Here is a 23,637-nt window from a genome sequence, read left to right as displayed (position 1 = left end):
TCATCCAGATGTGAAAATACTGCCCCCTATCCCAAAGAAGTTCATTCATTTTCTCTTACAGATATGTCCCTGTTCAGTTCACCCTCATGCATTTGTTGATGTAATTTTTTATGAGTCATTGAACTTAAAGGATAACTTAACAAAATGACATCTTGAGTTTATTGTGTCTAGACGATACTAAAATAACTATCTCAACAGCCATGTAGTCCATTGATGATTCTCTTTCAATTTAATGTTCAAATGTTTTTCTCTCTCAGATAATTCAAATCTTCAGTGCAAAGGACGAGGATCTGCCACAAAGTGGTCATAAGTTCTCCTTCAAACCATCAGAGAGGGACATCAACAACAAGAACTTCACTATCCAAGACTTTGGAAGTGAGTTACAGTATCTTGACCAGGTTTCTGACACTGTGCCAGTGAGGAAGAAAAAGTAGTCCTCATAGTGAAGAAGCATGATGACATCACCTAACATATTTCTAGGTCATACAGTGAATCATTACACCTGCTACAAGGTCACATCAGTCTCCTTTAGACATATGTCGTTATGAGCACCTGATAGATAGTGTTATCATATAACCCAAGAAAAGTACTGCATATTTGTATTAATTTTGTGCAGCAGCCATAGCCATCATCAATGGTAGTCAACTATCTAAAATATTCATAAAATGAGTACTGTTGTGTCAATTCTATATGATTTAGAATATGTTGTCATATATACTTAACAAAAATATAAATGCAACAACTTCAAAGATGTTAATGAGTTACAGGTCATAGAAGGAAATCAGTCAATTGAAATACATTCATTAGGCCCAAATCTATTGATTTCACATGATTGGGCAGGGGTATAGCCATGGGTGGGCCTGTGAGGGCATAGGCCCACCCACTTAGGAGCCAGGCACAGCCAATCAGAATAAGTTTTTCCACACAAAAGGGCTTTATTACAGAACATTTCAGGGATCTTTTATTTCAGCTCATGAAACATGGAATCTACACTTTACATGTTGCGTTTATATTTTCGTTCAGTATAGTATGTTCTCAGAAATGTATCATGTCTCTTTCCAATGGGCATATTGCAAAACACACCCTTTGAAGACGGGTATGAGTATGACCCATTGCAGTATGAAGCTGTGGAAAGGAATGCATTTCTCAACCTTGAAGAGAGACCCGGCTTGAACCCCTGATCCAGATTTACCTTTTGGACACAGAGCATCACAGCTTTCCGCCCTGACGTCACTGTGCCAACAGACACAATCTCCAGATACAGGGATGAGATCTGATGCGCAGGGACAAGGCATTCAAAGCACCAAAGGCGAAGTCTAGCAAAGCAAGAGAAAATAGAAAAAACACATTCCGCATCCAAAATGGCACCCTATTCCCTTTATAGTGCACTATTCAAGTAGTGGACTATAAAAGGAAAGGGTGCCATTTGGAACGAACCCATAATCTGTGCATAACATGTAAGGTGTGTTGAGACACCTTGACCCTTCTGTCAGGAAAAAGTCCCCGGTGTTGTCAGAGGAACAAACCAATCTTGACAGGGGTCAGACAGTCTAGCCACACTGGTCAGGTCTGGGTCTGGTCCAACCTGACACATCGCCCTGTTCGTGAGAAACCCTGTCCAGGTCTATTCCTCTGACCAACTTCACACCTGCTCCAGCACCACCCCAACACCACCTTACTTTCTTAGTACATAATTACCTTACCTGTCCATAGCAGGCGACATGGTTCCTTTATTCTTAATCATTGTTTAACCTTCCAGTTTCCTATAATTATGTCGAATGAATGAACACATAGAAACCACAAATGTTCCCCAGCACACTCTGTTGTAGTGGATAAGGGTGTAAGGCTGCCGTGTTGTCCCGGAGGCAGTTTAGACATTTTCAGAGTTGACTTGCTGTCTGAGGTAACATCAGGTCACCCTTGTTCAAGACAAGGAACCAACTCACAACATTTCTGATGTAATTTCCAACAGGAATACACAGGTTCAGTAAAAGCATTACCATGGTCTCATTGTATAGGCTTGTGTATCCCGAATAGTCATTTGTAGTTACATTTGTTTCGTTCTGTTCCAGATAACACAGCGGGGATAGTGACTCTGCGGAGCGACTTCCGACGGCGTTCCCAGGAGATCTATTTCCTTCCTGTGGTGATCCAGGACAGCGGCTACCCCGTCCAAAGCAGTACGGGCATCCTGACCATCCGTGTGTGTGGCTGCGAGTCGGATGGATCGCTCCTCACCTGCAGTGCAGAGGCCATCTTCCTCCCAGTGGGGCTGAGTACAGGGGCCCTGATAGCCATACTCCTCTGCATTGTCATTCTTCTGGGTGAGTAATTTATTATTCCTCATTCACTCCTCCTAGTCATTGAATGTGTGATGGAGTTTAAGGCCAACCCTGGTTATCAACCAACAATCACAAAAACACTAACATACTCACAAAGCAGTGCCATAACCACTAGACTAACCAGCACCATAGTCAGTATATTATCATTCTATTGGGTGAGTATTGAGTAATTTACCCTTGTGGTAGGTCCTACTCAGTTATGACCGTGGAATTTTGTATTGTATGGCTGAGTACTGGGGCTTTGATAGCCATCCTCCTGTGCATCGTCATTGTACTGGGTGAGACATTTACAGCTAGGGTACGTCCTCCTAATCAGTAATGACTGTGTAACAGTTCAGCGTGTGTCCCTGTACGGCGACACAGGACACAAACCCACATTAACTCTGTATAGTCCTGTCTAAGCCAGGGGAGGAGGGGAGGAGGGTTCAAAGCTAACATATTGAATTATTTTAATAAACCAATTAAGCAAATTTGAGCAGTCTTGATACAACATTTTGAACAGAAATACAATGTTTCATTGAATCAGTCTAAAGCTTTGCACATATACTGCTGACATCTAGTGGCCAACATCTAAATTGAGCCTAACCTGGAATAGTACATTATGGCCTTTCTTTTGCATTTCAAAGATGACGGGAGAAAAAAATAATGTGTATGTTTTTTTTCTTTGTATTATCTTTTACCAGATCTAATGTGTTATATTCTCCTACATTAAATTCACATTTCCATAATCTTCAAAGTGTTTCCTTTCAAATGGTATCAAGCATATACATATACTTCTTCAGGTCCTGAGCTACAGGCAGTTAGATTTGGATATGTCATTTTAGTTGAACATTTAAAAAAAAGTGTTTGATCCACTCCGCCAGTGAAGCTAGAGGGCGCGCAATTCAAATAAACAATTGTAAAAATTATGGATATTAAACATTTAAGTACATACCAGTGTCTTATATCAGTTAAAAGCTTAAGCTTATTGTTAATATAACTGCATTGTCCAATTTACAGTAGGCTTTACAGCGAAAGCATGCCATGCAATTGTTTGAGGACGGCGCTCCACATAAAAATATTATCCACCAGCACAGGTTTCATAAATTCATAAATAGGGTTTAAATATTCACTTACTTTTTGAAAATCTTCCTCTGATTTGTCATCCAAAGGGTCCAAGTTACAGCATGTAGTGTAATTTTGTTAGATAAAATCCTTCTTTATCTCCCAAAAAGTCTGTTTAGTTGGCACTATCGATTTGAGTAATCCACTCATTCAACATGCAGAGAAAGGAATCCAAAAAGCTACCGCTAAACGTTGTTAAAACAAGTCAAAATACATTTCTATTTAATCCTCAGATACCCTAAAACGTGATTAAACTATAATATTTCATACGGAAAGAAGTATGTTCAATAGGAAAATTATATTAGCAGGTGCATGTCCTCTTAACGGTCGCATACACAAAATTGCAAGTCGGTGTCCCTGTATCAAAACTCATTATTCTTCCTCGTTTTGGAACAAACAAGCCTGAAACCTTGAACAAAAACTACTGACACTCAGTGGAAGCCACAGGAATTACATACTGGGAGCTAGATTTAATCTTTCCCCGTACGTTCCATTGGAAGAGCATGGGCTTTCAAAAAAAGAATTCCGGTTGGATTTTCTTTGGATTTTCACCTACCATATCTATTGTCTCATAGTCTCCTTCCCGTTTTAAACAAGATATTTTGTCAAGAAAAGATGCTCGACTATGCATATAATTGACAGCTTTGGATAGAAAACACTCTGCCGTTTCCAAAACTGCAAAGATATTGTCTGTGAGTGCAACAGAACTGATGTTACAGGCAAAACCCAGATAAAAAAAAACAACCAGGAAGTGCCGCATTTTTTTAAACCGCCTCATGCCAATGACTCTGTATATGGCTGTGAATGAGCTACGAATGAGCTTACGTTTTCTACGTATTCCCCAAGGTGTCTACAACATTGTGACGTCTTTTTACGCATTTATGTTGAAGAATAGCCATAAGGGACCACATTTAGCAAGTGGTCACATGATGGCTCCCGCAGAAAATATTGCGTAAAGTACACAAGTAGCCATTGATCCAATCGCTTCTTATGAGAAACCAATTGTCCCGACGGATATATTATCGAATTGTTATGTGAAAAACACCTTGAGGATTGATTCTAAACAATGTTTGCCATGTTTCTGTCGATATTATGGAGCTAATTTGGAAAAAAGTTTGGCGTTGTAGTTACCGCATTTTCCGGTCGATTTCTCAGCCAAACGTGACGAACAAACGGGAGCTATTTCGCCTACAAAAATAATCTTTTTGGAAAAAAGGAACATTTGCTATCTAACTGGGAGTCTCCTGAGTGAAAACATCCGAAGTTCTTCAGAGGTAAATGATTTAACCTGTCTACGATACTGGTTCCCAATTGGGGATCAACCCTCCCACGTTCAGCTGAAACGGTGGCGCATGGAACGCAAAAATATTCTTAAAAATATTTAACCTCCACACATTAACAAGTCCAATAGCTCAAATGAAAGATAAACACCTTGTTCATCTAGCCAGCAAGTCAGATTTCTAAAATGTTTTACGGCGAAAACATAGCACATATATATGTAAAACCACCACCAGACACAGCTCATTTGAATAGCCAAAACATGCAATCAACAAACGCAGGATTAAAAAATAAATCGCTCACTAACCTTTTGAAAATCTTCATCAGATGACAGTAATATGACATGTTACACAGTACATATTTTTTTTTCTCAATAATATACCATTTATATCCATAAATGTCAATTTACAGTGAGTTCACGTTCAGAAATTACTCAAAAATGCCCGCAGGAAATCTATGTAGCGCGGCAAGATAACGTAAATAGACATCATAAACTTTGACTAAATATACATGTTCTACATATAGTTAGAAAGATACACTGCTTCTTTATGCAACCGCTGTGTTAGATTTATTTTTAACGTTACAGAAATCGCACACTATTCCATATGCTGAGACAGCGCTCAGTTCCAAGCTACATTTCTACGTAATGTTGGAGTCAACAGAAACACAGATTTAAGCATAAATATTCCCTTACCTTCGATGGTCTTCGTTCAGAATGTTCTGGAAGGCTTCATACTTACCCAATACATTGTTTGGTTTCAAGTCTTGCGTCTTTGTATTAGCTACTGCTAATAACATCAGCTGAAATGCACCCAAAACGTCCTCTGGTCCGGAAAAGTTGCGCATTAAAACTTCAAAATTACATATTATATGTCGACTAAACAGGTCAAACTAAGTGCAGAAGCAAGCTTTATGATGTTTTAGACACGCAAAACAAACTTCAATTCAATCGGCCATCGTCTGCCCTTCTCCTGAGTGCTGGAACAAAGGAATGGCTGGGACCAATTCGCGCCCATACGCACAGCCTATTCTCTCGTGGCACGCACTAATTTCACTCCCATAGGGTCAATTCTCGCGATTTGAACGATTCAAAGCTCTACTGAAAGAGGACATCTAGCGGAAGAGATAGAAAGTGTCCCCAGAATCATAACTGGTTGGGAAGGGTGGGGGCCATGACGTCAAAGTTGCTCCAACTTTCATGGCCACAAAAACTAGTTTGGAAGAATGCCTGCCCTGTGAGTTCTGCTATACTTACAGACATAATTCCAACGGTTTTAGAATCTTTAGAGTGTTTTCTATCCAATAATAATTTTTATTTGCATATATTAGCAATTTTTGACAGATTTTTTTTCCAGTTTACTAGGTGTACCCAATCTCTCCAAAGGGGGCGTATGTCTGCCATATCCTTAACAGGTTTTAATTTGATTGCTTTTCTTATTTTCGTGAAAATGTTGCCTGCTGCCAGCAGAGCCTAGCATAGCATTATGTCATGATAAACTTACACAAATGCTTGTCTAGCGTTGGCTGTAAAGCATATTTTGAAAATCTGAGATGACATTGTGATTAACAAAAGGCTAAGCTGTGTCTCAAGATATTTCATTTGTGATTTTCATGAATAGAAAGATTTTGTAGGAAGATTTATGTCCGCTGCGTTATGTTAATTAGTTTGAGGCTATGATTACGCTCCCGGATCCGGGTTTGATAGTCGCAAGAAAACCTGTTATGGCTGCGATCCCTGTACAGGGATCAACATCAGAGGAAATTTCATTTAGAGTGACTACGTTTTCCAATTTAAACTAGCTATTACAGAGAATAAATACCATGCTTTTGTTTGAGAAGAGCAATCAACAACAAAAACATTTTCCGCCATGACAGTTTTTACACATTCACATCTGAAGGTAAAATTACGACTTACATTCTGATATCTTGCTCTTATTTCTCTTCCTGAGGGTCCCAGTGATCAAATGAAGTGCCGTTTTCTTTGATAAAAATCAATTTTTATAGCTTAAATCGAAATATTTTGTAACCTGTTTGTGCCGTGAATTCCATCTCGATCATTTTTTTACGGAGCATTCGACGTAATTACACACGGTAAACCATTGTTTAACTAGTCATGGTTGGTTTCAGTGCATTCCTCTGGATGTTTGCAAGACAGCCAAACATCATTGTTTTTTTGCTGTGAGTATTGACCGAAGTGAACTGATTTGAAGACAACGAGCAATGACTACCTTGCGCACCAATCGTTTTAGCGAAGCTTCGTTGATGGACTGTATTTCTGCCCAATGACCACTGATCTTCTTGAAATCTAGCTGGGTAGATAGCCAATGAGCTGAGGTAAACGCCAGTATGTAATGGTTTTGGGTTGGAGCACCATTCCTTGTTTGATATCGCATGCGTAACGAACTCCATTCTCGCCTTGACGATCAGAGGAGTTGCTGTGAGGCTTGTTACGTGCAGCTGTATTTCGGAAAGTTGTATTTTCAACGATTTCATTGAAGATATCATGGCAAATAAGTCAGGAACAGCAAAGTCAAAGTCTAAAGTGAAAGTGAGACAGATTTTTTGTTTGAGGAATCTTTGAGTGTTATGATTCAAACAGGAACTGAGGAGCTTTTTCTGCAAGGACAGGACGTACTTCTGGACGGGTAAGTGCTAATGCCGTTTTATGAAATATAAATATATATATATATATATATATATATATATATATATATATTGCAATGAAATGTGTGGTTTGTTTGTTTGGGTGTGTGTGTGTATATATATATATATTTATTCCATGTCAGATTTATATATTTTCCATGTCAGATTATATTTTCTGTTTTATTATTCAAATGGAATGGAGCAGAACAGCAAACACACACATGGCCACTGCGCCTGCTACTCCTCTTCATTTCCACATGAAATAGCCATTGGGTGCTGTTCAGGGGAGGGCATGCCCAAAACAATGGCCGGAGTTGAATGGAACAGCACTTCAATTTAGTGACTGTTCCCTCTGCTCTAGACAATACATATCTGTTTATTTTATGTGATGATAAAAGGCTCATACAATACAAATCTTTTTTTTATGTTTTCTTTCACAGTGATAGCGACTCCGACTGGGAGCCCCCGGTGCCAAGCTGCCCGCTCTACCTCTGCCCCCAGTGGTGTTCATATGCCACAGTTCATTACTGCAGGCATGACTGTGCCTCAGGGCCAAAATGACACAGCATGGAGGCGTTGTTGTGTTCTGTGTCGCATGAACTGCACGACTTGTTCAGTTTGCCTCTGCTTTACATCAGAAAGAGACTGCTATGTGACATGACACAGGCAGCAAAATATTGTGTCGAGGACTTCCAAAGGGTGTACTGTTTTTTTTAAATATTCATTTTCTAATATTTTTTTAAATGTTTTGTTTTTGTTGTGTGTGTGTGTTAGAATTGCTTTTTGATATGTTGTATATAGTTATTTGCACTGCTGTATATAGTTATAGGTCATTTCACCAATTCAGCCACTTGGGTACATTTGGGCAACTTGTGTGGGACACCTGGGTGACTTCATGCTAAATGTCATGTAGCTCACCCATTCCTGAAGTTATCAGTCTGAAGCGTTGCATACCTACAGTTGCCCTCTTGTGTCATCCATCAAAATTATCTCCAGCATCCTATCTGTCTGAGTGGCTATTCTAGTACATGTGAAAGATGATACTACAACAATAAAAACAGAAAACGTATGCTCTTTCTCTTTTCTTCCACCAGATCTACTGTGTTATATTCTCCTACATTCAACATTTCCACAAACTTCAGAATGTTTCCATTCAAATGATACCAATAATATGCATATCCTTGCCTCTGGGGGCTGAGCTACAGGCAGTTAGATTAGGGTATGTCTTCAGGCGGAAATTGAGAACAAAGGGATGCAGCCATAACAGGTTTAAGGCATAATATATATATATATATATATATATATATATACAACAAAAAATATTTGATGAAACATTCTTAAGGCTAGTGGGCACTATTTTCACATCCGGTTTGAAAAGTGTGCCCAAAGTAAACTGCCTGCTACTCAGGTCCAGAAGCTAGGATATGCATACAATTGGTAGATCTGGATAGAAAACACTCTAAAGTTTCTAGAACTGTTAAAATGATGTATGTGAGTAGAACATAACTTATTTGGCAGGCAAAACCCCAAGGAGGACACTCTCTTTTTTTCAATGGGATTTCTATGTGGATCTAGATTTCTAAGGCACTTGCTTGCAGTTCCTATCGTTTGCACTAGATTTCAACAGTCTTTAGAAATTGGTTGATGTTTTTCCTTTGAGAAATGAAGAAGTAGCCATTTCCTATCTGGGTGGATACCCAAGTGTACTGTTGTGGTTGGGGCGCACAACCTAAAAGCTCGCTCCACATTGTTTTCGTCCGGTATTGAACACTGTTTATTCCATCTTAAATTGATTATTTACGTTTAAAAATACCTAAAGTTGGATTAGGAAAGTTGTTTGAAATGTTTGGATCAAGTTTACAGGTAACTTATTAGATACTTTGTAGTCATGTTGCGCGAGTTGGAACCGGTGTATTTTCTGAATTAAACACGCCAAATAAATTGACATTTTGGAGATATAACGATGGAATGTATCAAACAAAAGGACCATTTGTGATGTTTAATGGACATATTGGAGTGCCAACAGAAGAAGATCCTCAAAGGTAAGGCATTAATTATATTGTTATTTCTGACTTTTGTGTCACGCCTGGCGGGTTGAAATTTGATTTTCATGTGTTTGTTTGATGGGGTGCTGTCCTCAGGTAATATAATGGTTTGCTTTCGCCGTAAAGCCTTTTTGAAATCTGACACTGTGGCTGGATTAACAAGAAGTTAATCTTTAAACCAATGTATAACACTTGTATGTTTTATGAATTAATATTATGAGTATTTCTGTTTTTGAACTTGGCGCACTGATATTTCACTGGGTGTTGTCAAATCAATCCCGTTAACAGGATTGGCGTGCGAAGGGAACACTAATAAAATGAGATTCACTACATGGAACAACAGGTAGTCCCCCCCAAAAAAATTGTTTTGAAGTGTCTGTCCTATATCTGAGAGATATAAGAAAGATCAGGAAACTATTTTTATTTTATGTATTTATCCCCTTATTTTAGGCACATCTCCAAATATACTTCCATTCATTTTTTAAACTGGTACCTGGACCTTCAGACGAGTCTTGTGAGGCTTGTGGGTGTCCTAGAGCAAAGAGTAGCAGCTTTCAATGGAGTTCTCTTAGTTTGTAAGCCAAATCATTCGGAAGGTACAGACGTTTTCGTGAGAAGACTGATTTTCGGGATGTCTCGTGGTCACAGAGGCTCACACCTGTCTATATAACATCCCACAGTTGACAGTGCATGTTAGTGCAAAAACAAATGCCATGAGATCGAAGGAATTGTCCGTAGAGCTCCGAGACAGGATTGTGTCGAGGCACAGACTCGGGGATGGGTACCAAAACATTTCTGCAACATTGAAGGTCCCCAAGAACACAGTGGCCTCCATCATTCTTAAATGGAAGAAGTTTGAAACAACCAAGACTCTTCCAAGAGCTGGCCGCCTGGGCAAATTGAGCAATCGGGGCAGAAGGGCCTTCGTCAGGGAGGTGACCAAGAAATCAATGGTCACTCTGACGGAGCTCCAGTGTTCCTCCGTGGAGATGGGAGAACCTTCCAGAAGGACTACCATCTCTGCAGCACTCCACCAATCAGGCCTTTATGGTAGAGTGGCCAGACAGAAGCCAGTCCTCAGTAAAAGGCACATGACAGCCAGCTTGGAGTTTGCCAAAAGGTACCTTAACCTGTTGCGACGAGCAATCCCGTATCCGGGAGCGTAATTATAGCCTCAAGCTCATTAGCATAACGCAACGTTAACTATTCATGAAAATCGCAAATGAAATAAATATATTGGCTCACAAGCTTAGCCTTTTGTTAACAACACTGTCATCTCAGATTTTCAAAAAATGCTTTTTCAACCATAGACACACAAGCATTTGTGTAAGAGTATTGATAGCTAGCATAGCATTAAGCCTAGCATTCAGCAGGCAACATTTTCACAAAAACAAGAAAAGCATTCAAATAAAATCATTTACCTTTGAAGAACTTTGGATGTTTTCAATGAGACTCTCAGTTAGATAGCAAATGTTCAGTTTTTCCCCAAAAAAAATTTGTGTAGGAGAAATCGCTCCGTTTTGTTCATCACGTTTGGCTAAGAAAAAAACCAGAAAATTCAATCATTACAACGGCAAACTTTTTTCAAAATTAACTCCATAATATCGACAGAAACATGGCAAATGTTGTTTAGAATCAATCCTCAAGGTGTTTTTCACATATCTATTCGATGATAAATCACTCGTGGCAGTTTGGTTTCTCCTCTGAACAAAATGGAAAAATGCACGCACCTGGAGATTATGCAATAGTTTCGACGGACGACACCGAGCAGACACCTGGTAAATGTAGTCTCTTATGGTCAATTTTCCAAAGATATGCCTACAAATACGTCACAATGCTGCAGACACCTTCGGGAAACGACAGAAAGTGTAGGCTCATTCCTCGCGCATTCACAGCCATATAAGGAGACATTGGAACACAGCCCATTCAAAATCTGTCTCACTTCCTGTATGAAATTTAATCTTGGTTTCGCCTGTAGCATTAGTTCTGTGGCACACACAGACAATATCTTTGCAGTTTTGGAAACGTCAGAGTGTTTTCTTTCCAAAGCTATATATGCATAGTCAAGCATCTTTTCGTGACAAAATATCTTATTTGAAACGGGAACGTTTTTCATCCAAAAATGAAATACTGCCCCCAGAGGTTCAAGAGGTTAAGGACTCTCAGACCATGAGAAACAAGATGATTCTCTGTTTTGATGAAACCCAGATTGAACTCTTTGGCCTGAATGCCAAGCGTCACGTCTGCAGGAAACCTGGCACCATCCCAACGGCGAAGAAGGGTTGTGGCAGCACGATGCTATGGGGATGTTTTTCAGTGGCAGGGACTGGGAGACGAGTCAGGCTTGAGGAAAATATGAATGGAGCAAAGTACAGAGAGATCCTTGATGAAAACTTGCTCCAGAGTGCTCAGGACCTCAGACTGGGATCAAGGTTCACCTTCAAAACAGGACAACGACCCTAAGCACACAGCCAAGACAATGCCGGAGTTGCTTCGGGACAAGTCTCTGAATGTCCTTATGTGGCCAAGCCAGAGCAAAGACTAGAATCCAAGCGAACATCTCTGGAGAGACCTGAAAATAGTTGTGCAGCGACTCTCCCCATTCAACCTGACAGAGCTTGAGAGGATCTACAGAGAAGAATGAGATTAACTCCCCAAATACAGGTGTGCTAAGCTTGTAGTGTCATACCCAAGAAGACTCTTGGATGTAATCGCGGCCAAAGGTGCTCCAACAAAGTACTGAGTAAAGGGTGCAATAAATCCAAGTAACAGATTGGATTAGTTTTGAAAAATGTATGTTATTTAAATTTTGGAAGCAAGATTAATTAATCAATTAATGTACAAACAGTTAAAACAATCAACCTCCAATAGAGTATGCTGGGAAATATAATCATGATGGTTTTGGTTTGACACTGGTTATTAACACCAACACTGGGCTGCTTTTACACCAATGAGTGTTAGATTAACTCTGTAAATCTCAAATTAACACCTGAATCAACGCTAGAAATGTTACACTGAAAAATATACACTTGTTAAAAAACATTAGCCATTTTGGTGTAGTAGTGAGAAAGTCAGAGAGGGGATGTAAATATCACTTTGTGATATTGTGTGATGGTCGGCTATTAAAACTGGTTCATTTTTTACAGTGTACAGTAGGTCAAGTATGGCCATGACCCATACAGAATAATCAAAAGAATTTCATCTTTAGCCATAAAATTAGTATTTTTCTCCCTCCACCCAGACTCCACTACAGAGCATACGATCAAGAAAAACTAAAGGGATATGATCAATTTGCAAACCAATGATGAATTACCTAATTGGTTATGGTTAGATGCTAAGATTAAGGGCAGGGTTAAGGTTAAGGTCAGGGTAATGGTTAGAGTTATGGGTTGGCATGCCAGTCACGTCCATTTAGTCACACCTATAATTGACTGAATGTGATTAAGCATCATTTCACTAAATGTCGGAGGCTCACATGTGAAAGTATCTGCAAATGCCTTGTGGATGGCTTCCTTCAAGGCCACCCAGTCTTACTGAACATCGGTGGTATTGCAATCAGAGTATCATTCAGGGAGGTTTTGTTCAGATGGACAGGACAGTCATTTAGCTCTTCTGCTTGTTGTTTGTAGATGTTGTATTTCTGTGTAGAGGTTATGGGTTGCTTTCTTTGCTTGGCGGCCAGTCTGATGGCCATCACAGATTTGATTAGGCGGTGGTCAGTCCAGCAGACTTCAGTACCTCTGATGGCATGGGTGATATTTACATCTCTGAGGTCTTGTGATCTTACAATGACGTAATCTATAAGATGCTATTGTTTAGAGCGAGGGTGCTGTCATCTTTCTTTGCGTTTGTTGCTTTCCTTATGCCATGCTTGTTTTGCTTTGCTCTGCTCTGCCTTGCATTGCTCTGCCTTGTGTTGCTCGGCTCTGCATGCTACTTCAGGGAGTGATGCTCCTGGCCCAAGCTCAGCTACAGTGGGGAGAACAAGTATTTGATACACTGCCGATATTTCAGGTTTTCCTACTTACAAAGCATGTAGAGGTCTGTAATTTTTATCATAGGTACACTTCAACTGTGAGAGACGGAATCTAAAACAAAAATTCAGAAAATCACATTGTATGATTTTTAAGTAATTCATTTGCATTTTATTGCATGACATAAGTATTTGATCACCTAACAACCAGTAAGAATTCCGGCTCTCACAGACCTGTTAGTTTTTCTTTAAGAAGCCCTCCTGTTCTCCACTCATTACCTGTACTAACTGCACCTATTTGAACTCGTTACCTGTATAAAAGACACCTGTCCACACACTCAATCAAACAGACTCCAACCTCTCCACAATGGCCAAGACCAGACAGCTGTGTAAGGACATCAGGGATAAAATTGGAGACCTGCACAAGGCTGGAATGGGCTACAGGACAATAGACAAGCAGCTTGGTGAGAAGGCAACAACTGTTGGCGCAATTATTAGAAAATGGAAGAAGCTCAAGATGACGGTCAATCACACTCGCTATGGGGCTCCATGCAAGATCTCACCTCGTGGGGCACCAATGATCATGAGGAAGGTGAGGGATCAGCCAAGAACTACACGGCAGGACCTAGTCAATGACCTGAAGAGAGCTGGGACCACAGTCTCAAAGAAAACCATTAGTAACACACTACACCGTCATGGATTAAAATCCTGCAGCACACGCAAGGTCCCCCTGCTCAAGCCAGCGCATGTCCAGGCCCGTCTGAAGTTTGCCAATGACCATCTGGATGATCCAGAGGAGGAATGGGAGAAGGTCATGTGGTCCGATGTGACAAAAAGTGAGCCTTTTGGTCTAAACTCCACTCGCCGTGTTTGGAGGAAGAAGAAGGATGAATACAACCCCAAGAACACCATCCCAACCATGAAGCATGGAGGTGGAAACATAATTCTTTGGGATGCTTTTCTGCAAAGGGGACAGGACGACTGCACCGTATTGAGGGGAGGATGGATGGGGCCATGTATCGCGAGATCTTGGCCAACAACCTCCTTCCCTCAGTAAGAGTATTGAAGATGGGTCGTGGCTGGGTCTTCCAGCATGACAACGACCCGAAACACACAGCCAGGGCAACTAAGGAGTGGATCCGTAAGAAGCATCTCAAGGTCCTGGAGTGGCCTAGCCAGTCTCCAGACCTGTAACCAATAGAACATTTTTGGAGGGAGCTGAAAGTCCGTATTGCCCAGCGACAGCCCCGAAACCTGAAGGAACTGGAGGTCTGTAAAAGTGGGCCAAAATCCCTGCTGCAATGTGTGCAAACCTGGTCAAGAACTACAGGAAACGTATGATCTCTGTAATTGCAAACAAAGGTTTCTGTACCAAATATTAAGTTCTGCTTTTCAGATGTATCAAATACTTATGTGATGCAATAAAATGCTAATTAATTACTTAAAAATCATACAATGTGATTTTCTGGATTTTGTTTTAGATTCCGTCTCTCACAGTTGAAGTGTACCCATGATAAAAATTACAGACCTCTACATGCTTTGTAAGTAGGAAAACCTGTAAAATCGGCAGTGTATCAAATACTTGTTCTCCCCACTGTAGCTCACGCTGACAGCACCTGGGTTACAGGATTAGCTGTATATTGAATTGCAATCAAATAGGCTGTAATTACAAATAGTACATTAATTATTTGATCTACAGTCTAAGGTGTAGGAGGAGACATAGGACCACCTGGGAACTGGATATCAAGACAACGATCCAAATGTCATATCATTGCATACTGTTGCTTACAATTATGCTATGTGCTTTAACTCAGTTTCCTTGTGGTTAGAGTATCCACTCTGAGGTTGGAAGGTTGCTAGTTTGACCTCTACGCCAAATTATACCAAAGACTGTAAAAACTGTACCTGATGCTTCTCTGCTTGGCACTCAGCAATAAGGAGATATACTAGTTTCCTGTCCAGGTGGTGTACTTGTACATCAAGCTGCCTCACGCTACAGAAAAAATAGATAAGCTCCTCCTTTATAAGCCGTTCCAGCTCGCTCATGCAAGGCTACTTACTTTACTAAGGGCTCGATTCAATCAGATCCTCTTCAGCCAATTTCCGCATAGCAGTTGTTTTGACAGTGTCAGGGGTGGAACTGTGTTAGAGCTGTCAAATCCACAAGTGGCTCCCGGCATTATACCTAAAGCAGACATTGCGATTGGCTCCATGGAGCTGCATTTACAGAAATACCATGCAGCCTTGTTTACAAGTTCTAACACTGGAATGAGAGATGTAATCTACACTTCCATTAGGATGATATAAATCCTCATTATGTTGTTTAATGATTTTCAATTTCAGCTTAATTATTTCTACATAGCCTACACTTTCTCGTTCTGAACTTCTACAGGAGTGGGGCGGGTGTGGCTTCGTGTCAATGATTGCAAGTGCAGCTGCTCACCAATTTGAGGGCTCCATCTCGACACAGCCAAAACATCCGCTACGCTGGGGTCTGCTATCGCCAGTAAACGCTTGATATGATTGAAACTAGGCCTTAATCTACTTAATTGCTTGTACATAACTTAAAAAGGTCTGAAGTACACAAGTCTTTTCCATCAACCTATGCCTCAGATCACACAGGACACTCAGAGGCAATCCAACCTTGAACTGACTCAAAATGCTGAATATCACTGTTCCAGACAACATTATAAAGTACTAGATGTATCACTGTTCTCATTGTTAAAGTGTAAGTTTATGTATCAGCTTCATATCAACCAAGTGTGTTATGATGCATGCATACGTAATTCAAGATGGTTTTGATCACGCGGACATGGAAATGTTCCAGGCATCCTCAGAGAATGACAAGGATTTATATGTTGACTCGGTAAGTGAGTTTATAAGGAAGTGCATTGGAGATGTTGTACACCCTGTGACTCTGAAAAAATACCATAACCAGAAACCGTTGATAGATGGCGGCATTCGCGCAAAATTGAAAGCGCAAACCACTGCATTTAACCATGGAAAGATGACTGGGAATATGGTCGGATATAAATAGTGTAGTTATTCCCCCCATAAGGCAATCAAACAAGTGAAATGTCAGTATAGGGACAAAGTAGAGTCTCAATTCAACGGCACAGACACGAGACATATGTGGCAGGGTCTACAGGCAATTACGGACTAAAAATAGAAAACCAGCCACGTCACAAACACCAATGTCTTTTTTCCAGACAAACTAAACGCCTTCTTTGACCGCTTTGAGGATAATACAGTGCCACCGACGCGGCCCGCTACCACAGACTGAGGGCCCCCCTTTCCTTCTCCATGGCTGATGTGAGTAAGACATTTAAACGTGTTAAACCTCGCAAGGCTGCTGGCCCAGACGGCATCCCTAGCCGCGTCCTCAGAGAATGTGCAGACCAGCTGGCTGGTGTGTTTACGGACATATTCAATCGTTCCCTATTCCAGTCTGCTGTCCCCACATGCTTCAAGATGGCTACCACTGTTCCTGTACCCAAGAAGGAAAGATAATTGAAATAAATGACTATCGGCCCCATAGCATTCAATTCTGTCATCATGAAGTGCTTTGAGAGACTAGTCAATGACCATATCATCTCCTCCTTACCTGCCACCTTAGACCTACTTCAATTTGCATACCACCCCAACATGTCCACAGACGACACAATCGCCATCACACTGCACACTGCCCTATCCCATCTGGAGAGGAATACCTATGTAACAATGCTGTTCTATTGACTACAGCTCAGCATTCAACACCGTAGTACTCTCCAAAATCATCATTAATTAACCCCGCCCTGTGCAATTGGGTCCTGGACTTTCTGATGGGCCGCACTCAGGTGGTGAAGGTAGGCAACAACATCTCCACTTAGCTGATCCTCAACACTGGGGCCCTACAAGGGTGCATGCTCAGCCCCTTCCTGTTCACTCATGACTGCGCGGCCATGCACGCCTCCAACTCAATCATCAAGTTTGCTAACGACACAACAGTAGTGGGCTTGATTACCAACAACAATGAGATAGCCTACAGGGTTAGAGGGCACTCAGAGTGTGGTGTCAGGAAAACAAGCTCTCACTCAACATCAACAAAAACAAAGGAGATGATCGTGGACTTCAGGAAACAGCAGAGGGAGCACCCCCTATTTCACATCAACGGGACAGTAGTGGAGAAGGTGTAAAGTTTTAAGTTCCTCGCCGTACACATCACTGATGAACTGAAATGGTCCACCCACACAGCCAGTGTGGTGAAGAAGGCACAACAACGCCTCTTCAACCTCAGGAGGCTGAAGAAATGTGGCTTGTCACCTAAAACCCTGATAAACTTTTACAGATGCACAATCGAGACCATCTTGTCAGGCTCTATCACCGCCTGGTACGGCAACTGCACCGCCCACAACCGCAAGGCTCTCCAGAGGGTGGTGCGGTCTGTGAAACGTATCACTGAGGGAAACCTACCTGCCCTCTGGGATACCTACAGCACCCGATGTCACAGGAAGGCCAAAAATATCATCATGGACAATAACCACCCGAGCCACTGCCTGTTCACCCAGCTACCATCCAGAAGGCGAGGTCAGTACAGGTGCATCAAAGTTGGGACCGAGCGACTGTTAAACAGCCATCACTAACACAGAGAGGCTGATGCCTACATAAAGACTCAAATCATTGGCCACTTTAATATATGGATCACTTGTCACTTTAAATATTGACACTTTAATAATGATTACATATCTTACATTACTCATCTCATATGTATATACTGTATCTTATGCCATCTATTGCATATTGCCTATGCCGCTCGGTCATCGCCCATCCATATATTTACATGTACATATTCTTATTCCACCTCTTTAGATTTGTGTGTATTAGGTAGTTGTTGTGGAATTGTTATATTACTTGTTAGATGTTAGTGCACTGTCGGAACTAGAAGCACAAGCATTTCGCTACTCTCACATTGACATCTGCTATCCATGTGTATGTGACCAATAAAGGTTTATTTGATTTGAATTAATAATGTCGATATAATATTGAGATTCAGAAAGCATAATTTGCTATTTGCCGCTAGTGCTAGTAGCCACATCATTTAATACTATGCCCTTGCATCTAAGATGTGCATGTACCCAGGATAATTCTTTATTAATGTGTTACTTGGACCACACCATGACGTCAAGTCTCCACGATGTCAACTTTTTAGAAATTACACGTCCACAAAGATAATGGGGTTTAGAGATTGTTCAACGAGTGTTCTTTCATGAATTAGTCTAGCCAACTTCAAGGAGTAATTGTTAGTATGAACATGGCCTTCTTCACCCACTTTGCTCTCTGTGAATGTAGAGTTAGTGTTGAAACGGTTGACCACTTGGTGAGAGAACTGTTATCAGAGCTCAGAGTCAACATGCCCTGAGGCTATGGTTGGCATCGATGTTATTCCATCAAGTCACGCTGTCCCAGAGAAAGTGCCAGAGTGAATCACAACTTACAGGGATAACTCTCTTTTTGAAAGCCAGTTAGTTTTTGTGGTGGATATGTCAAGCTGACACAGTTGTTCCCTCCTGCGTGTAAATGATGGGGGAATCAAGCTGTCTGTCAAACTGGCTGGCATGAGGGCCTGTCTGGCATTAGCGTTACCTCCCCAGACCATTATAATTAGACCACACCCAGCTACCACCCAAGTAAGTACTGTCCAAATAATAATGACCATGCATGTCAAACCTTGACCACTGGGGGGAGCTGACGCACTGTTTGACTAATATCGTAGAAGAGAAGGCAAAGGAGAAGGAAAAGAAGGGCAGTCAAGATTACAGCTCTCATGCTTTCTATTGTTTTTGTCAATTTTCAACCAATTTGTTTCTTCATTATAATTGAATACTTTCTATACATGTGTTGAACTGTGCATTTCTTTCCCTTGTGAATTGTCCAACAGAAGACCCATATGGGAAATGTACTGTTTTTACCACAGCAAGGAGGAAAAAACAGTGGAATAATCTTTCATCCCCTTACATTACAAAATGAGTGTAGGAGATGTGTGTTCGATATGGGCAGCTCCAGTTAGAGGGAAATTGGAAGGATCTGTGGAGGTACATTCTTAAGAATACCACCCCCATGCCGTGATCAGTGCTTGACTACAATGCAATGTCAGAAGACTATGTCATGTTTTTTGTCATGTCAGTACATAACGTCTGTTGCTAAGGAACAATATGTGTGGGAAATTTGGTAACTTCTTCTTTGGCAAGTCACATGAATGCATACCATGGAAATGTTTACCTTCTCAAGCCACCAAAAAAACAAACAATTGATCATTACATTTCCCTAATGCAAGTTGAACTTTATATTATCTCATACTTTTCATCAACCACTAATGTGTCATCTATCATCTTTGATCTCTCTCCAATGCTGTATTAGCAACATCATATAGCACCATTTAGGCTTCCAATACCATTAAGAGTGATTCATAGTTTCATAAACCACTAATGCGTTATTCTCTCTGTGATCTCTCTCCAGTGATCGTGGTCATCTACGTAGGTCTGAGACGACAGAAGAAGAAGGAGACTCTGATGACATCCAAGGAGGACATCCGTGACAATGTAATCCACTACGACGATGAGGGAGGGGGCGAAGAGGACACCCACGCTTTCGACATGGGCACCCTCCGCAACCCCAAAGTCATTAAGGAGAACCTTCTGAAAGAGAACCGGGACCTTCTCCGACGGGATGTCAAACCCGACCCCAAAACCGGCAAAAAACGAACTCCTGTTTCCCAAGACAGTGAAGATATCCGTGACTTCATCAATCAGCGACTGAAGGAAAACGATGTGGACAACTCGGCCCCACCCTATGACTCTCTAGCTACCTATGCCTATGAGGGAGAGGGCTCTGTAGCAGAGTCGCTCAGCTCCATCGAGTCTCTGGTAGTAGATGCCGATGAGGACTATGATTACCTCAACAAATGGGGTCCTCGATTTAAGACTCTGGCGGGAATATTCGGAGAGCAGTCGCATACTCAAGCAGACACAACGACAACAACAACAACAGAAAACAGACATTGATGATGTTATTCACTTAGTAGACTCCAAAAGTGGACATGAAATGGCATTCTTAACAAAATGTTTTTGTGTTTTTTTTCTATTTCAGGGTTTTATTTTTTGCAAATCAATTTGTTGAATTTTATTCTTTCTATCGTCAATCGCAATATGTTTAAAAGGAGGATAGATAGCGAGTTGAAAAAGACAGCCTTTCAATTACATTTATATTGAATATTGTTTTTTGTCTTATTTATTCTTCTTTATGTATTCACTTCTAGGGGGAATAAAGACAGAAAACACAGAAAATGCAAGCATTTTCTTCTTTGACATCCTTAAAAGTGCCTCAAAATAATTGTTTTCAGATTTTTTTTTTTATTCACTACACATACATTCTGTCTCCTTCTCTCTCTCTCTCTCTCTCCCTCTCTCTCTCTCAAAGACACTGGCATAAAACTGGTCATGCAAGCATAGGCTGACTGGCAGACAGAAGCATGTCGTTTTGGGACTACTCTCAGTTGGACAAGTTATGAGACAATTATGTGGCCCAAGTTTGGCCAAAAAATATTCCGAATGTTATTTATTATTATTATTTATTTATTGTCTGGGTGTTTTTGGTTTTGTTGGTTTCCTTTGGTAACGTATTTATCTATTTATGTCTTAACCATATACATATTTTTGATTTTTGAAGACACTTGAGGATTTTCTAATTATTCCATGACCCACACGAAAATTGACATTTCAGTCAGGTGAGTCAGGTGTATAGACTTGTACTTGTTGTTCAAATTAATTTAGGGCTAACCTAGATAATGCAGTTCAGCCAATGTAATAAATACTGTTTTCATAAATAAACACCACTGATAAAAAACAACCATGTTTAATTTATTTATGTTTTGTTCTATTTTATTTTAATGTTGGGAACGAACACTCAATCTGGTTTGGCTATGTGTGAAAAATGTAATATTATTTTTATCCAGAAAACAGGATACCAGTTTTGATTGAATAAGGACCCTATAGCCTCAATCTACTGAAATGCTGTCCATGGCCAATGTGAGCTGATTTAATGTCTATGACTTCTGGTGACAATATTGTCAAAGGGGAGCGGTATGGATGAGATGGATGGAAATGGGAACAGGCACCATCTAAACAGCTTTATACCCCGAGGCCAGAGACTGAAGTGGTAACTCTGTGGTCTTTGTTTATTTAAGTGATAATGCCCGAGAAGCTGGTGTTTTGTAGGATGGCTTGGGTGTTGTTAGGCCCAAGACGAAGTCCTCCAAACATCGGCTTTGAGGGCATAATCAGATTTATACAACGGGTTACCAATATATTTAAATAATGATTGACATATTTTCATTAAAAAATATATACTTTGATGAATTTATCCATACTATTTCATCCTTCTATAGGCTATAGTCCCAACACAAATCTAGGATTGCTGCCCTAGCCAGCTGGTCGTTTGTTCTATCTGTTCGGTTGCCAGAGACACGACCCAGTCTTTCAGTCTTTTGGTTCTTTTTCTATGAGCGCGACCGGCTATTATCCCTTGTTTGCTAGCTAGCCAACTACAGCTAACTTACAGTCATGTCAAACTGTGCAGCTAGTATAACAACAGTAGCTGCACTTGTAGTTGTTTAAGCAGTTTTCTAGTGACGTTTATTTGGATACATCCATAAAAATAAGCTAATCAGGCGCGATTTTGCCTAGCATAGTAAATGTTCTCTCTTGTCAGAGGAGCTAGCCAACAGCACTGCTAACACAATTACTTCAAACTGAAGCTGTAAAGACTGCAAACTAGCTGCACTTCGTTTCGTTTTACCTTTTTTCAATTGACATTTCTTCGTAAACAGTATATCTATAGAAATGATGTCAGCTGATTCATTATTTCGACTGGCTGAGAAACGCTGCCTGCCTGTCTTTCTCGTCCCGGCATGTTCATTACTATGAGATAGCTGGAGATTGAATTTGAAGATTGAAACAATGTTGCAAATTTTGGAGAGACAGACAGCAAGGTTTATCCAAATCTCCGCAGCTGAAAATGAAATGTTAGTCTAAAAGAAATGTGAGATCATGTCTAGATGTAGCACAAGTTTATAAATTGCCTGGCTGGGCTGATGAGACAGTGGTTTGAAAAGTCAGATGAAACAGTGCATTTAACATCATATATTAAGCCAGTGGTAATTTGTGGAATAGACACTGGCTGAAAATGAGGTTTTAACCAATCAGAATTCACGATTTGAACCAGCTATTGTATAATGAACAATAGTCACCCCCTTCACTCCTTATCAAGGTTGAATAGTGGGCTTTTGCAATTACGAATGTATTGTTTAATCTCTGTGTCTGTTGTTATGGACCAGCACATCCCCCTGCTGTAGTGTGGCCTTTCTGAAAATCACAACACTGCCATGTCAGCAAAGTCACCCTGTTACCGACAGTGGACAGACGCAGACAAACCAAATACAGACATCAGCACTAAGGGACGTTCCCCCTCCTGCATAAATATGAGAGAGAGAAAGTCATCTGACAGATACTGAATAGCTCAGGGATTTTAAACACACAGCACTCAAAGCCAAAGAGAAACTGAAGCAAATACGATTATGATATTTTTTTGAATAATTCTACCATGCCTCTGTGGTCTACTACCTCCAATGTCCATTTTCAGTGATAGGGGTTTACACATAATACCAGTATACACTCCCTGGTAGACGCATGCACTCCCTTCCTAATGAGGAATAAGTACATGCAGTTTTTTTAACCTACTATCGTTTTAACTTCTTGAATCTACTTGAGACGCACATGTCCCAAGTAGGCACCTGGAAATGCAAATGCGCTACGCTAAATGCTAAATGTACTCGTTAAAACTCAAACCTTGATCAAAATTCACAAGCAGGGTATTAAATTAAAGCTACACTCGTTGTGAACCTAGCCAGCAAGTCAGATTTTTAAAATGCTTTTCGGCGAAAGCATCAGAAGCTATTATCTGATAGCATGCACCCCCCAAAATGCCAGCTCGACACGTAAACAACAGATTTTGCGATAGACGGCGCTACCCAAAACGCAGAAATAAAATATAAAACATTCATTACCTTAGACGAGCTTCTTTCTTGGCACTCCTATATGCCCCATAAACATCACTATTGGGTCTTTTTTTCGTTTAAATCGGTCCATATATACCCAAAATAGCTTTGTATAGAAGTAGTGTCATTCAGAAAAATTCATCGTTTTTAAACGCTGCGTAA

At 40.6% G+C, this 23,637-nt stretch overlaps 1 protein-coding gene across 1 annotated transcript in view; it reads left to right on the top strand.

Annotated features, from left to right (window-relative positions):
• Positions 1–21,269, top strand: part of LOC110535564 (cadherin-12-like) — a 208,501-nt gene extending 187,232 nt beyond the window's left edge. Inside the window, exons 10-12 of the mRNA XM_021620630.3 lie at positions 258–375; positions 2,073–2,324; positions 19,881–21,269. Of these exons, the coding sequence (XP_021476305.3) occupies positions 258–375; positions 2,073–2,324; positions 19,881–20,425 (915 nt within the window). The 3' untranslated portion in view covers positions 20,426–21,269. The remainder of the gene's footprint in view (positions 1–257; positions 376–2,072; positions 2,325–19,880) is intronic.
• The last annotated feature ends 2,368 nt before the right edge of the window (positions 21,270–23,637 follow it).

Source organism: Oncorhynchus mykiss, chromosome 11 (assembly GCF_057628025.1).
Source record: "Oncorhynchus mykiss isolate SJ-2025 chromosome 11, ASM5762802v1, whole genome shotgun sequence".
Classification (NCBI taxonomy): Eukaryota; Metazoa; Chordata; class Actinopteri; order Salmoniformes; family Salmonidae; genus Oncorhynchus; species Oncorhynchus mykiss.
The sequence above is the reverse complement of the archived record's forward strand: the minus strand, read 5'-3'. Positions and strand labels throughout refer to the sequence as shown.